The sequence below is a fragment of the Myxine glutinosa genome, chromosome 1 (assembly GCF_964187855.1).
Source record: "Myxine glutinosa chromosome 1, kmMyxGlut1.1, whole genome shotgun sequence".
In the NCBI taxonomy this organism is placed as follows: domain Eukaryota; kingdom Metazoa; phylum Chordata; class Myxini; order Myxiniformes; family Myxinidae; genus Myxine; species Myxine glutinosa.
Genome location: NC_136261.1, coordinates 219,659,298 through 219,674,616, shown reverse-complemented (window position 1 = coordinate 219,674,616; position 15,319 = coordinate 219,659,298). Strand labels below are relative to the sequence as shown.

Sequence of the window (15,319 nt, the reverse complement as noted above, 5' to 3'; positions counted from 1 at the left end):
TGTCAGGTTTGGCTTTAAGATGGACAAGATGGGAAGCCAATATGAAGCTTTGAATGAATGAATGAATGAGCGTTTTAAGGCCATTTTTCCCCTCCAGAGCGGGGGTTAGCCTTGCGGGCCCCATGACACTCATGGTTCCCTGTTTGAGGCAATGTTGTTATGGCCGGATGCCCTTCGTGACGCCAACCCTTAGTCGCCTCTTACGATGCGCAGGGATACAGTGTACCTGTTCTGAGTCGGGGTACACACCGTGATCATTCATCCCAGCAAGCTGGTACTCAATTTACTGACCTTGGAAGGATGACAGGCTGAGTCAACCCCCCTGGGTTAATTCAGCGATTGACTGGGATTCGAACTCAGGATCTTAAGATCCCAAGCCAGCACCCTAACCGCTAAGCCAACACCAGGCATGACCCCTTTTAGGAGAATGTTGTAATGCTCTAATTAGTCTAACATATAATTGTCATGGCAACACAACTGTGACTTATTGACTTCATCCAATATATGATGAAGGTTTGGGGTTTTAGAAATTTTCATTTTAATTTACATTTTTTTATCACTGACATTCTATGAGTATTAATAAGCCTGGTGTTGGCTTAGCGGTTAGGATGCCGACTTGGGATCCTAGGATCCTGGGTTCGAATCCCGGTCGATCGCTGAATTAACACTGGGGCGTTGACTCAGCCTGTCATCCTTCTGAGGTCGGGAAATTGAGTACCAGTTCACTGGTAATTCCCTGTTTATCGCAAGAGGCAACTAACAGGGTTGGCGGCAGGAAGGGCATCCGACCATAAGACATTGCTTCAATAAGGGGACCACGGTGCCCAAAAAAGGCCAACCTCTGCTCTGCGGGGAAAAATGGCCTCTAAAGGTGGTTCTTCTTCTTCTTCCTACGGCTAAGGAGGTTTATGTATTTTCATCAGACCAAACATGCCATGGTCAAGGGAAATTGGGGTGTTATTCATTTACTCCTGTGGGAGCTGAGTTACCCAGTGAATGTTCGACACCAATAATAATAAGAGATCAGGTTCTCACAAGGAGGTTTAGAATGGAATAGAATAACATGTTAATGATGATGTCATAGGTGCCGCCATTATGACGTCATAATTTGACAAGTACAAAACTTCATCCGATCAAGATGAAATTTCTTGAGCATCATCTAGGGATAAATTGGTGGAGAAAAAAATAACAATGACGTTATCGGTCACGTGGTTCGGCCGCCATATTTGTTTTAACACAAAAGCCTTAATACCCTTAAAAAGGGTATACTTAATACCCTTAATACCAAATACCCTTTTTTTTAAAAACACTGAAAACACGTCCTGGCGAGGGTCTGCAGTCTTTGATTGCTCTTTCTTGTTGACTTGCGATTCAGTGAAGGGACCGTGAACAAGCGCTCCGGTGGCTACACGATGCAGCGCTGCTGTGGAAATATCTGCTTCCTTTGGTCCAAACGGTGAGGAATTGTCCTACAAAAAAAACTCGGACATCGGAAGATGTTCCTCAGCTTATCACGTTAATATTAGTCACATACAAATCACATTTACTTTACTTGCTTATTATTTTACTTTCTTGACCAACCAATTGAACTATGCTGGGTGAGTCCAAATTTTGCAAAAGTTAATGCACACAGGTGATTCCAGACACAGCAGTCAGATTAGCATCCCTACAAAGTATAGTAAGATTCACATTTCTGAGCTTCCGCTAAAAATTCATAGAATGAGAATATTGGTCGGATATTATTTTGCTGGAACGAGAATCAAATCAAGAACTAAAAGCTAAATATACTATGTCAGTTGTGCATTTTAAATACTTTGCCTTAGTCCAACCAATATATGTGTCCTGTGCAAGTGCTTGCTTTTGTTGACCATTAATATTCCATATGTTGTATGGTGCCAGATGATGAGACCTCCAGGTTGGAAAGCAGCCAAATGGCTAATGGGGAAGAGAAAAGTTATTTATTGAGTAGGACTGGCCATTGTGCCGTGAGCCTTGACAGCAAAGCTTTCAATGGTGTTGATCATGAATTGATGTGGATTATGCTGAGAGGAATGGAGATATTGGAGTACCTGATGTATTTGATAAGAAGCCATTACACCAAACAAGCAGCTACAGTAACAAGCATTCTGAGTATTGCGCTGCAATACATGTCCCCTACCGGCAGTCTGTCGTCCGGAAAACTGTTGGGGAAATTACCAAAGTTCAAAGTGCCATACCTTTGTCAAAAATGATCGAAACGTCGTGAAGTTCGAACTTGATCTGTAACTTATCATGAGGAAACCATGTACCAAGTTTGAAATCATTAGCATTAAGAGTTTAGGAAAACTAAAGTCCGGAAAACTGTTCTTTGCGTGACGGACTGACAGACTGACAGACTGACAGGCGGAGGGATGGGGTGCAAACCTATAGTCCCCTCCGGTGTACACCGGTAGGGGACTAATAACGGAGTTTGCAGAAACAGAATGCTTTGGAATTGGAAAAGTGGTTTGACAAAGGTGCATTCTCCCCCCTTACTTGTTCAATCTGTATAGTGAGTACATCATGAGGAAATCAAACTTGGATGGAATAGAGGCTGGCTGGAGTCAGGATTGAGGAACTTGATGAAACCGCTGCAGACAGTGAAGAAGGAAAATGAATAAGCTGGTCTTTATACCTCAAAAAGACAAAAATCTTGTCAACTGAGAAGATCAACAACGTGTTCAGATTGGGAGACGATCATGTGAAAATAGTGGAAAGTTTAATCTTCCTGAGTATTCAGTTTGTAGTGAGTTGCAAACATGGAGGAGAAATTAATAGATGGTTAGCATTAGGAAGAAGAGCAATGTAAGAATTGACAAAGATGTGACAAAACATTCCAAGAGGAGGCTGGTGAATGTTCTGCTATCCAGTTGCAATGTATGGATGTGAGTTGTGGACAGTGAAGATGAAAGAAAGGAAGAAGAGTGACAGGTTTGAAATGTGGTGTTGGAGACTAATGTTAAACATTCCACGGATGACAAGAATAACAAACAAATTAGTGATTGATATTGTCGTGTGGTGGCTCAGTCAACACCGAGCGTCACCACGGATGGAATCGAGCTTTAATGGAGGCGTTTCCCAATTGATGGCGGACCAATACCTGAGCCGGGATGAACTATGCCGACTTACCTTCACGGCCGCAGGCGTTTTCAACCTGAAATCAATAACTCAACCAAAACGGGATTTCGAATAGAACAGAAAATAATGCAAGGGTTTATTCAAAATAACTATCGGGACAGGGAAACGCGATGATAAAAACTAAATCCTAAATTGGGATGTCCCCGCACAGACTTCAGATACGAAACAATGGGAGAGCATATAAAAAATAAATGTCTCGTCGTGTTGTGGAATGTGGTGCGTCTTATCTCAATCAGTAGTCTGCAGTCATCAAGGATGGTCCAGCTCCGAGCGCAGTCGTCCGACCGCTCTGGTCAGCGGGAAGTAGGCCTTGTTCCGCCACTGCTCGCGCTCCACCAGGCCCACGGACGCCGCTGCATGCCAAGCCTTGTGTCCCCGCATGATCGTTCGCGAGGTTCGTGCGTGAATCCGGGTAAGAGAATCGTCGGCATGCCAACGTCCTTCCAACGTCCAACGAGCAAGGGTCCAAATGGGATGAGGTCCAACACAAGAGACGGTTCAGCGCAATGGGACAGTCAAGAGAAGGCAAGAGGCAAAGGGAAGAGAGCAAAATGTCAGCGAGCGAGTCATTTTGTCACTCGTGGTGTGACATCAGCCCTCCTCTCCCCCAACCAGTGTGGTGCCCCTCGACTTCTCGAATCTTCTCACTGCGTTTGCGTCCTCTCATTGGCCGAGCGCTTTTTGCCCTGACCAATCACCAGTACTCTCCCACTCCACCAATCGGTGGCCCTCGTCCTGTGGTGTCTTCCTTCTACCAATCCTTCACAATGTGAGTGTGGCCTCATCCTGCTTGAGCTTGATATGTGTTGCCATGCCAGCTGGTGATGTGGCTGGCTGTAGCTGCATCGGCGGTGCCCCAAACTGGCTTCCGGTGGGTTTTATGGTTATTGTGGCGGAGGGGGGATTTAAGTAGGGTGTGTTGCGCTAATGGGCCTAGCTAATGTCTATGGGTGCGTTGCCATATGGGACACCGGAATGTTCACAGAGGGAATGACACAATGGAGTTAGCATATTCCCTACAACTACTTAGCATGCCCCGCCCCCTTGTGGTGGGGACGAAGACACACTTAATCCGACATACAGGCTACATTTCCTCTACTTATTTACATCGAGGTGGTTCTAGCTACCCACGACAGACGAAGCATGATACCTACACAGATCTACCTAGATCTAGATATTCCCCTACCCCAAAATTCATAACAATATTATACCTGCATTTTATTAATTTTTTTTTGCTTTATCACTTTGGAATCGTTTGTGAAGACTATATTAAGTTTGATTTGAAAACATCATGAAATAAGCTCAAGTGGCATCAACATGGAAAACTTTGGAGAGGGTGAATACTTTTTCAGGCCACTGTACATTATTTCATATTTGAATGATAATACAAAAATTGTAATTATGTCTCGTTATTGCATTGTGCCTCGATTTACAGGCATACAAATTGGCATTTTTTGTATGTCATTAAATGATTGCACCAGCTTTATTTCCTATCCACTGTCACCTGCAAATCATAACCAATCCTCAGTTTCAAGGCTCTCCATGAGCATACATTGTACTTTCATCATCCATTTCTTCCTTTCATCAGGTACTTGGTACTGAAGGACTCGTTCATGTTGTACATGAAGCCAGATGAAGGTCGCATCTCTTCTGTGTTGCTTTTTGACCGCTGTTTCAATGTTCACATGGCTGATCCTGCAGAGGTGCATGGAGGCATTGTCATTGAGAACATGTCTCGGTGAGTCTTGGCATTGGACTGCTCGCAATATAATTGGTTTACATCATTTCATTGATCAATTGTCTAAGTGGTTCACATGTTTCGTTTTTGAGCAGATTTTAGTTTTCCATCCAGATTAGGGATTGTTTTTTTTGTGAAATATGTTACTGCTAATTGGTTGCAGGACATTGACGGTGAAGTGTGCCTCATACCGACAAGCCCTGTGGTGGCTCAAGTCAGTGCAAGAGTTTGTGGAGACCCACAAGAGTCCATACCTGCAAGAAAATCGCCACGGTTCATTTGCACCTCCACGAGATGCAATTCCTGTCAAATGGTGAGAATGCAAAACACCCGTTCCCAATAACATGCCTAAATAACATGCCTAAATGCTCATTTTTTATGAGCAAGTAGGTATTTGATTAGCACTTAGCTCTGACCATGCATGGTCAGATATAAGAGGCTTTGATATATTTTGGAAGTTACTTTAAGGCTTTGATATATTTTGGAAGTTACTTTAAATGAACCCTACTGCAATCAAATGGAGTCATCAATACGTCTCCAACAAGCTACTGACCCATTTCATCATTTCCAGGAAGTAACACTAACATTGGTCTCGAATGCGTTCACAGAAGTAATTTCCCACGTGAAGCCAGCCAGCATCGTAAAAAATCTATATTCAGTTCCCAATTTGTGAAATAATATTGTTACGGACGCGGTTAGGATGTTATTTACCGAGCGGTGGTATTGCCGCGACCTAACAGTTCCCCCGATTCTTCCCCAACTCACCCGATTCCACCCAAACGTTGACCAAATCGCGCTATGCTAAATCAATGATGGAAAGGACACAACGACTGGGATAGATGAAACGACGCAAGGGGTACAGTTCTCAAGACCTCCGGAGGAGGGTATAATTACAGTGGTGGAGAAAAGGGGTAGATTACAAGGTAGTGAGGTAAAGACACAGAAGAGATAGGCACTTAATACAGTCTTATCTTATCCCAGACAGACCACAGACAAACGGAACAAGGCTGATTTACACAGGGATTGATGGCAGGAAGGGACAGGTAGTCGATAGCACAAGGTGCACCTTGGCTCGGGGACAGGATAAAGCACGGTCCAGTCCAGAGATGCGGGGAGGCCTCACAGCGCTCGGAGGGTACGTCTTGCTTGCTCCAAGCTCAGCGCGCATCTGACGTCACCTCCCTCTTCCTGCGCATGCTCAGCGGGGAGTGACACGCCCTCGGCTGGTTGGCTCCGCCCCCCTGGGGCCGGTCCGCCGCTTCCATTGGGTGCGGGGGTTACCGGGCTCCGCCCTTGACGAGGAGCTGACAGGGAGCCCCTATTTGGTAACCCCGTCGAGCACATGTTCGATGGCGGCTCGTTGGGAAGGCCTCATGCCCTCCCAACACCCCCTACCAACCAAGCCGGAGTGAGGACGCGCACTCCCTGTGCACGCCGCCGCCGTTGCTGATGTTGTTGTTGTTGTTGCTGAACCGTGAGGAAGAGCTGCGGAGAGGTATTGGGAGGTCCTAAACTTCCTAACGGTGCCATACAATCACATTCTGGTGCAACGAAGGGTCAGAATTAATGGAAACGAGTCCTTAACTGACATAGACTAAGAATAACTAGCAAGATGTCCTATAGTTGTCTTACATGAGATGCGGTGAACCTGGGCACGACATTTAATGGGGGAAATAGGGGGAGGTCGGGTCTACAGAGTGTTGTTTACAGAAAATGGGACTAGGGAATGGGGGATTGGGGATAGTTGGGAAGTATTGAGGAAATAGGGGAATATTTACAAGCGGATATGGATGGATGCAAATCCCATATCCGCAACAATATATAATAACTGATTTTTCTATCGTTTCATATTTAATGTTATATTTATTTCTGTTGAATACATCTTTCTTTGTAACACATTATTTTGAAATGAGTATTATATTGCAAATGAACAAATCCAAATGTGACAAAGTTACTGGTTTTCTGGAGTTGGTTAAGATCTGAGAAACCGTTTTTGGTGTGAGAAAAATGAGAGAATCTGAGAAACAGTTTTGGTCAAACAGTCTGAGAAACAAAACAAAACACCCTCCCTGCCTCCCCTCACCACTTCTTCCCCCCCCCCACCCCCCCCCCCCCCCCCCCCGGGTTGGGGAGGGTACTTGAGGCCTGGCACACAATGCCTGTACAGTCAGGGATGTCAACCACTTAGTGATCGAAGCATCTGGCCTGTTGGCAGCTCTGTGATCTGTGAATTGATTGTTGGTTGTTCATTTTGATTGTTGGGTGTTTGGAAAATAACTCTGAGTAATATAGATATCTACGTGGTCAGCCTTTTCTTACAGATCATGTTTGTATATCCATGGAATGTCCACTTGTTCCTTTCTGCTCTCTTTTGTCAATTTAAATTTCCTCATCCTCTGTCATTTCACTTCGCCATGAGTCTCGACTTTGCATAAAGAAGTATTCTTTTCTTACAATGGAGGCACTTAATGTTCTGAAGACCTGACGTCTTCAAATGGCTGTTTGTCTGCACGATGTGGGCAGATTGCATCCCATGTGTGTTTTTAGTCGTCAACATAGAATCATTGTACCTCCATCAATGATGCACCAAAACATCAAATACACTTTAATTTGGGATGTTGGTGGCCAGCCAAACTGACGCCATCTTTGCATCAACCCTGTCCGAGGCTACCGTAGTACTAGGCTACCGTGTCCGACCTTGGCTTGAGGCTTTGTTTTTGTCTCGGCGGTTCTCCGATCGCGCTGCAATTACTTTCCGGTCTCTGTTTTTCACGGTCTTTTCACCCCATACTTCCTTGTTTTAAAATCTCAAAAAAAAAAAAAACCCCAAAAAACATTTCCTTCTGTTCTTATTCGTTTATTCGTTCTTATTTGTTCGTTCGTTCTTCGACCACGTTGTTTGTGATCACGTGATCACGTTGTTAAAAAATGTCTCATCTGTCCCCTGAAGACCTGTACTTTGTCATATTCTATAACACCTTTTTCTTCTTCTTCTTCTATAAAAGGATGCTTTCGACTTGCTCACCAAATCTATTCATTCCAAAATAAAATTCCATCTCTTATAGTGCATCTTTCATTCATTCCCGAAACTCTCCAGCACTCCATCCTCCCTCCAGCGTCCTCAAACGTATTTTTGACTCGAATGTCTCAAGAAACTCATTTTGCAATAAATGTTCGTTTCCCATTAATCGTACACTTTTCAAAATCCCATCACCCCAAAATCCCATTTCCCATCACCCCTCCCCTCTAAATCTACCCCCTTGCCCCTCCCCTCCAAATCATCCCCATCACCCATCTCTTTCAAATCTTCCCCCTTGCCCCTCCCCTCCAAATCTTCCCAATCACCCATTCCTTTCAAATCTCCCCCCACACCCCTCCCCTCCGAGACTCTCCCTCGCTCCTCCCCTCCTAGACTCCCCTCTCACCCCTCCTCCTCAAAGCGTCCTCCCCGCTTCTTCCCCCTTCCAACTTTCACCTTCATCTCCCTCAACCTTCTGCCTCGCTCTTCCCCCTCATCAAATAACACCTCACTGCGCCTCTCCCAATCACCATCAAACCTTTTGTCCGCCCCATTCTTCCCTTTCTCCAAGCTATTCTGTAATCTCCGACACACCTTCAACAGTTCTCCCTACCTCTTCCTCCTCTTCCACATCTTACCCTACCGCTCCCCCCCCCCCCCCCCTCTGTTCTGTATCCGATGCTCCCCCTTCCTCTTCCTTAACAGTATGGACCTCAAACATCCGGTGTCTTCGCTCAAACTTGTCTGATCTCTCCATACAGGTTGCTTCTGACAAACCAGACGTGATCTGCTTAACAGAAACTTTCCTCCTTCATGATGTCTCTGATTCCTTGGTATCTCTCCCAGGTTACTCCCTCCTCCGGTATGATAGACCTGAGCCTCGTCCTGGAGGTGGGGTTGCTATCTTTATTAAAAAAACTCTCTTCCTCACTCGCCCTGCACTGCCCTCTCTCCACCTCACCCCCAGGAATACCTTTCGCTACGGCTTCCCCTTTGCTCCCACCTTTTGTTCATATGTGTGTTGTACCGTCCACCAAACAGTGATGACTCCATCTACATCTCGCTGTCTGAGAATATGGACCAACTTCTATCTACCCATCCCAACTCTCTCTTCCTCATATGTGGTGATTTCGACTGTCACCATGCCAGTTGGCTGGGTGTGGGTACCTCTCTCACCAGCCATGGCTCTTCAGCAAAGGACTTCTGTGACTCACTGGGACTGACACAATCTGTCAATTTCCCGACCCGGATTTCAGTCAACGGAGCATCTTCTCTTCTGGACTTGGTTATGACTAACTTCCCTGAAAATGTCTGCTGCTCTTCTTCTGCTCCAATCGGCTCTTCTGATCATGTGCTTGTTAAAGTGGACATCTCTCTGACCATTCTCAGAGAGCCTCCTCAGCGTCGACGAGTCTGGCATTTCACTCAGGCCAACTGGCACGGTCTTCAAGCAGCCATCAATCATCTGGACTGGTCTCCCATCTCTACTGCCTCTGACATAAATTCTTCCTGGGAATTCTTCCAAAGCAATCTGCTCTCTCTCATGCACAGATTTATCCCATCTCGTCTTCTGTTGTCATACCCTTCCTCCCATCCATGGTACACGGAATCCTGTGGTGAGGCTATTGCCCAGAAACAACTTCCTTTCGTCTCCTGGAAAGCAAATCCAACGGAAGGAAATCTCATTTCCTTTCACAAAGCCCGAAACAAGTGTGTGTCCACCCTCAGGAGAGCCAGGAAACAATATCTCTCCGTTCTCACGACCGAACTCTCTTATCTGTCTCCCTCTTCCAAATCCTGGTGGCGTCTGGTCAAATCTGTTTCTGGTGTTTGTTCCCCCTCCATCCCCTCCCTCACCTCAAATGGCCACACGGCTGACTCCACACGTGAAAAAGCTGAATGCCTCAACTCTGTGTTTGCCTCTAAATCTTGTGTCCCAAACCCATCCCTCTCTGTACCCCCCGTACCCAGTCGTACCCAGCTGCTCCTGGACTCTGTAACCTTTCCTCCTGACAAGGTGGAAAAGTTTCTGTCAACCCTCGACTCGGATTCTGCAACTGGACCTGAAGGCATCAGCCCACGGGTCCTAAAATCCTGTTCTTCCACTCTTTCACTCCCTCTCTCTGTTCTCTTCACCCTCTCTTTTGCTCAAGGTCATCTTCCATCTGCTTGGAAATCTGCCAACATCACCGCTTTGCACAAAAAAGGTGCAAAAACAGATCCCAGCAACTACAGACCAATCAGCCTTCTCCCAATTATCAGCAAAATCATGGAATCCATCATTGCTTCAGATATGAAATCTTTCCTCTTCTCCAATGGCTTGATCTCTGATCATCAATTTGGTTTCAGACCTGGACACTCTACTCTGGACATGCTGATTCTGCTTTCTCAACAATGGATGGAGGTCCTCAATGCCAAACAGGAAATTAGAGCAGTCTCCCTTGACATATCACGTGCCTTCGATACGGTCTGGCACCCCGCTCTGCTCACCAAACTCTCCTCTTTTGGTATCCATGGAAATCTCCACGCATGGCTGGCGGACTTCCTCTCTAGTCGTAGTCAACGTGTGGCCCTGAATGGGTTTCTCTCATCTCCTCTTCCTGTTCAGGCTGGAGTTCCACAAGGCAGTGTTCTGGGCCCTGTGCTTTTTCTGGTCTTCATCAATGATCTCTCTGACTCTCTTGAAAATCCTCTGTATCTCTTTGCTGATGACTCTACTCTCTGTCGCTCCATTCTTCATCCCTCAGATCGGCAGTCTGCAGCCTCCTCACTCTCTGCAGACCTGGACAAAATCACAGACTGGGCAAACAAGTGGAACATGTCTTTCAATCCTGACAAATCTCGCACTCTTACGATGTCTCTCCGAAAAGACCGACTGGACAACCCTCCCATCCACTTTCTGAATAATCCTCTCCAAGAAGTTCTGTCACTCAAGCTTTTGGGTCTCACTATCTGCCATGATCTTTCCTGGGAAAACCACATTTCAAATCTGACCTCCAAAGCCAGTCGCCGACTGGGCATCCTCCGTCGTGCGAAGTCCTTCCTTGGCACACCTGAGCTCCTCACCACATACAAGGCTTTCATCCGCAGCTCAATGGAATACTGCTCTCCCCTCTGGGCTGGTGCTCCTGCCTCACACCTAGCTCGTCTTCACGCTGTTGAAACCAAAGCATTCAGAATCATTGGAATCTCCCGCGATGAAGCTAACTCCAAGGGCCTCTCACTCACTCACCGCAGGCAGGTTGGTGGTCTTTCCGTCTTCTACCAACTCCTCTCTGGCCTTGCCCCCCCCCCCCCCCCCAGCTCTCTCTGGGCTCTGTCCCGCAAATATTCCTACAGGTCGCACAAGATCTGCCTGCAACCCTCTTATGGTCAAACTGCCAAAATCAAGGCTCTCTGCTCACCTTCACTCCTTCATTCCTCTTTTCTCCCACCTCTGGAACAAACTCCCTCACTCTCTTCAATCCCACTCCACCCTCCTGGTCTTTAAAACAGCTGTTCACCACCATCTCTTATCTTCCCCCATCCAAAACCTTGATCTTTTCTACCCCCGCTAATTTCACCCCAATTCCACTTTTTTGAAATACCAACTTCTGTCCTGGAAGTCCTTGGTGTCCTTGTGTTTTATACTTCTCCATCCCCCCCCCCCCCCCTTCCCACACCTCCTACCCCCAAGCCCTCTCCCTTCCACACATCTCCCTGCTCTCAAATGTTGTGTTTGTGTGCTTCCCCTTCTCTCCCCATCTTGTTTTCCGCTCCCTCTTTTTATATATTTTGTTTGTCTGGTTGATTTGTTTGTGAAGCAAATGTTAGCTCTTTCACGAGCCTCGATTCAGTATACAAAAAAAAAAAAAAAAAAAAAAAAAAACCCCTTACAAATGAAGCACGAGATGAGAATATTCTAAAATCGGAGATTCTAATGTTCTCAGTAAACTTATTTGCATCTTTTTGGGAATTTAAGTATTTTCATAGTCACCTTTCAAGGTCTTGATGTTTGATACTTTATTTCCTTCTAACAAAGGCTATGATAAATTTTACCCACAATCTAAATATTACTTTAACTAGCAAGTTGCACATGCCACATGGGATTAACGGGGGTATGGATGAAGGAAGTAAAAATGCAAATGGAATCTTCTGTCATCGAGCCGGCCAGCTGGGAGCAACAATTCACATTTTTTGCCACATCTGATGCAATTTAAAAGCTCTAATGGTGGCGAGGTATTCCATTTGAAACTGTTTGTTCAACATATGAAACTTTTTGATGCCAAAGGTCCGCAATAAAAAAAATCTGTGTTGGTGTCAAAGCCGGTGACCAATTGCAAATTAATCGTAGGGTAATCCGCCAAGTACAGTACAAGTAACCCAAGAGAGAAGAGCCATTACTGACTTGTGTATTATATCATCTCATCTTGGAACCAACTAAAGTATCTTCTAGCAGATGATTGTCACAAGCAAGTTCAAATGAACAGGTGCAAGAATCTATTAATCATATATTTTGTGTAATCGAGCTCTTTTGTCAATTCTTACTTGCCGCGTGTTCTTTTGTTTGCCTTTGCAAAATGTGGTGTATTGGCATTGGTAGTATTACATTTATAAAGGCTTCTTTTACTCCCTGTGGAGGTCTATGATGCCAAACATGATGCCAACAACGTTTCTCTTAAGTTGCGAAAATATTTTCCTTTTTTTGTGAATGATTTGTTTTGCTTTGTGTCTGTCATTCCTGCAATAAGTGGGTGTAGATGAGACAAGATTTTTCGGATGTGGGATAAACGTAATTTTTAACGAGGTCTCCAAAGAGAATTACTATAGATCACCAACAAAACAGGTCTACAATGGTCATGTGGATTAATCAGACCTTCACATCAATACCAATTATTGTGAACGACACTGTCTCTGCCTTATTGTCTTCATCAGCGGTACTAAATAATCATTAGGAAACTTGTGAAAAACATCCATACTGATTTAAAGGCAGACACTGAACGAAGATAGGTGGAACAGGTGGTTCAAAGTTCAAATGTTCTTGCAGGTACGTGAATGCTGCTGGGTACTTCTTAGATGTTGCCTATGCTTTGGAATCTGCAAAGGAGGAGATTTTCATCACCGACTGGTGGTAAGTCGAACATAAACCACCAATTTCCTTTGTGTATTAATTTAAATATTTCCAATATTGTCATTGTTATTCTGCCTTTCCAGCAACCAATGGAACTATCATCTTTTATTAATACCATTCGGTATGTCCTTGAAATCATGCGAAAGATTTGCTCGCCGTGCATTCCTCGTAGCTCAATGCATCCCTGGAGGAAAAATCATTCTGTTATTATGAATATTGTGTTTTTGATTACATATTTTTATAATAACAACCAAGTGCCCAATCTCATGATGTGACTGTATTTATATTGCGTATAACTATTTTGAAGAATTTTGCCATAATAGGAAGCACAGCAATAAAGGAATGAAATTGCCGAAGTATTCGGAATTTGGCTGAAGATGTGTGTGTCCCACAGGCTGAGTCCTGAGATATATTTGAAACGTCCACCTGTGGAGGGAAACCACTGGCGTCTCGACTCTGTGCTGCAGAGGCGTGCGGTGAGACAGATCACGTAGACTCATACATTATGCCTCTTCCAAATTCGGTGGAATAATTACACTCAACATAACATTCTGTAGTCTGTGTGCAAGTGCGAATGTTGGGTTAGGTAGGGTTAATTAAGGAAGAAAAGATTGTAGGCAGGTTTGAGGGATGACATGGGATGGTGGTGCACTGCCTGGAGCGAAGAGTGTGATTAAAGACTTTGGAAGGCAGTTCCACAAATAGGAGGAAAGGGAAAGAAAGTGTGCAGGTGGGTTGGAAAGCCTCATTTCTGGAGCTGAACCAGGAGGAAGTTAGATGGCTGAGAGAGCAGAGGGAGCTCGACTGGAGGGAAGGCAGTAAACAAAAATAGGCCATTGACCAGTCTGCAATGTGAGAGCAACAGACCTTGTGCTTTGACCTCATTGTGGGAGATACCAATGAGATTTTTAGATTCAACAGAATCCACAAGAGAGAGATGTGATGCTGGGGCCCATACTAGAGAGCAGTACTCTTTTTCACTATGGGCAGAGGCCTTGTTGCTGTGGGCTGAGTAGTTCTGATGTTTCAAGGAATGACTTGGAATGATGAAGGATTCCCAGTTTGTGGCCAGATTTTGGAGACTAACTCCAAATCTATATTTAATATCTGGTCAATCTTGTAGAGGTTGTGGCTGATGATGAAGTAGAGAAGCTCAAGAGATTGAACCTCTTCCAATAGCTGAACCTGGAAATAGGGCAGATTAATTTTCTTTTTGTGACCAAGCGTAAACGGGTAAATTGGTAACAGAGGAGTAATGGGGCCATAGTTGGATACAACAAGCAAGGGAATGAGCTAAGAGCAACAGAGAAGAGACTAGGGGAGATGAAATGGTCACCTGCATGCATGAGAGGGTTGAATTTGTTTAGAGTAATTGGTATTTTCAACTGATATGAAAAACAAAACATTGTTTTAATGAGGTGCAATTAAACGGTATTCTTTAAACCAGGTGAGAAATTTTCCCAATTGCACAAGATTCTCACTGCATGCTGCCATATCCAAACGTAGCACTTCCGCCCACTGCAGATGGAGGTACTTCAAAGCTAAACCCCTGATAGTCTTGCAGTTCTCATATGATTGCAAATTTCAGTGATAGTATAGAAATGTTCCTGCTTTGGAACTATAGCATAACTTTTAAAAGAATTTTGAACAGACAAGTAATAGACATGGTTCCATGTTTTATTGTGCAGGAAGCAGGTGTGCGGATCTACGTGCTGCTCTACAAGGAGGTTGAATTGGCCCTTGGCATCAACAGTGATTACAGCAAAACTAAGTTGATGAACTCCCATGAGAACATCAAGGTATGAACTCTGGATTGAAAGTGAAAACCCTTAAAGACCGAAACTCAAAAGTTAATAACATATATGTGAGCAGATGTTTATAGTATGTAAAACAAGCCGGGCATTGAAAATTACCGTATTTTTTGGAGAATAAGTCGATGTGGAGTACAAGTGGAATTGGATCATTTTTCTTTCCTTCATTTGTAGATAAGTCGATTTGGAGTTTAGGATGAAGCTACATAAACTATTGTATTTATCAAAACTGTCAGTACGAACAATCAAGGTGAAATTCTCCCCTGACGCTCACAACTCGTCACTAGCTCCAGTTCTTCCAGGGTCATGAATGTTGATGAGCAGTTTTGTGCATACTGTAATACTGTATCGTAGCAACTACTTTATGGGATGACTCTTCAGATAAATTATGGATTTAAAAAGTAGTTTCTTAACATGTTTGTTATCACATAGAGGTATTTAAAACGAGTTACAGAATCATTGTCAGCACCGGCTCATAGCAAATT

General features: G+C 44.5%; 1 protein-coding gene across 1 annotated transcript in view; it reads left to right on the top strand.

Moving 5' to 3' along the window:
• LOC137413893 (phospholipase D1) overlaps window positions 1-15,319 on the top strand; it is a 246,702-nt gene that overhangs the window by 126,084 nt on the left and 105,299 nt on the right. The window contains exons 8-13 of the mRNA XM_078784018.1: window positions 1,376-1,456; window positions 4,745-4,894; window positions 5,058-5,207; window positions 12,940-13,023; window positions 13,418-13,499; window positions 14,712-14,822. Coding sequence (XP_078640144.1) covers window positions 1,376-1,456; window positions 4,745-4,894; window positions 5,058-5,207; window positions 12,940-13,023; window positions 13,418-13,499; window positions 14,712-14,822 — 658 coding nt within the window. The remainder of the gene's footprint in view (window positions 1-1,375; window positions 1,457-4,744; window positions 4,895-5,057; window positions 5,208-12,939; window positions 13,024-13,417; window positions 13,500-14,711; window positions 14,823-15,319) is intronic.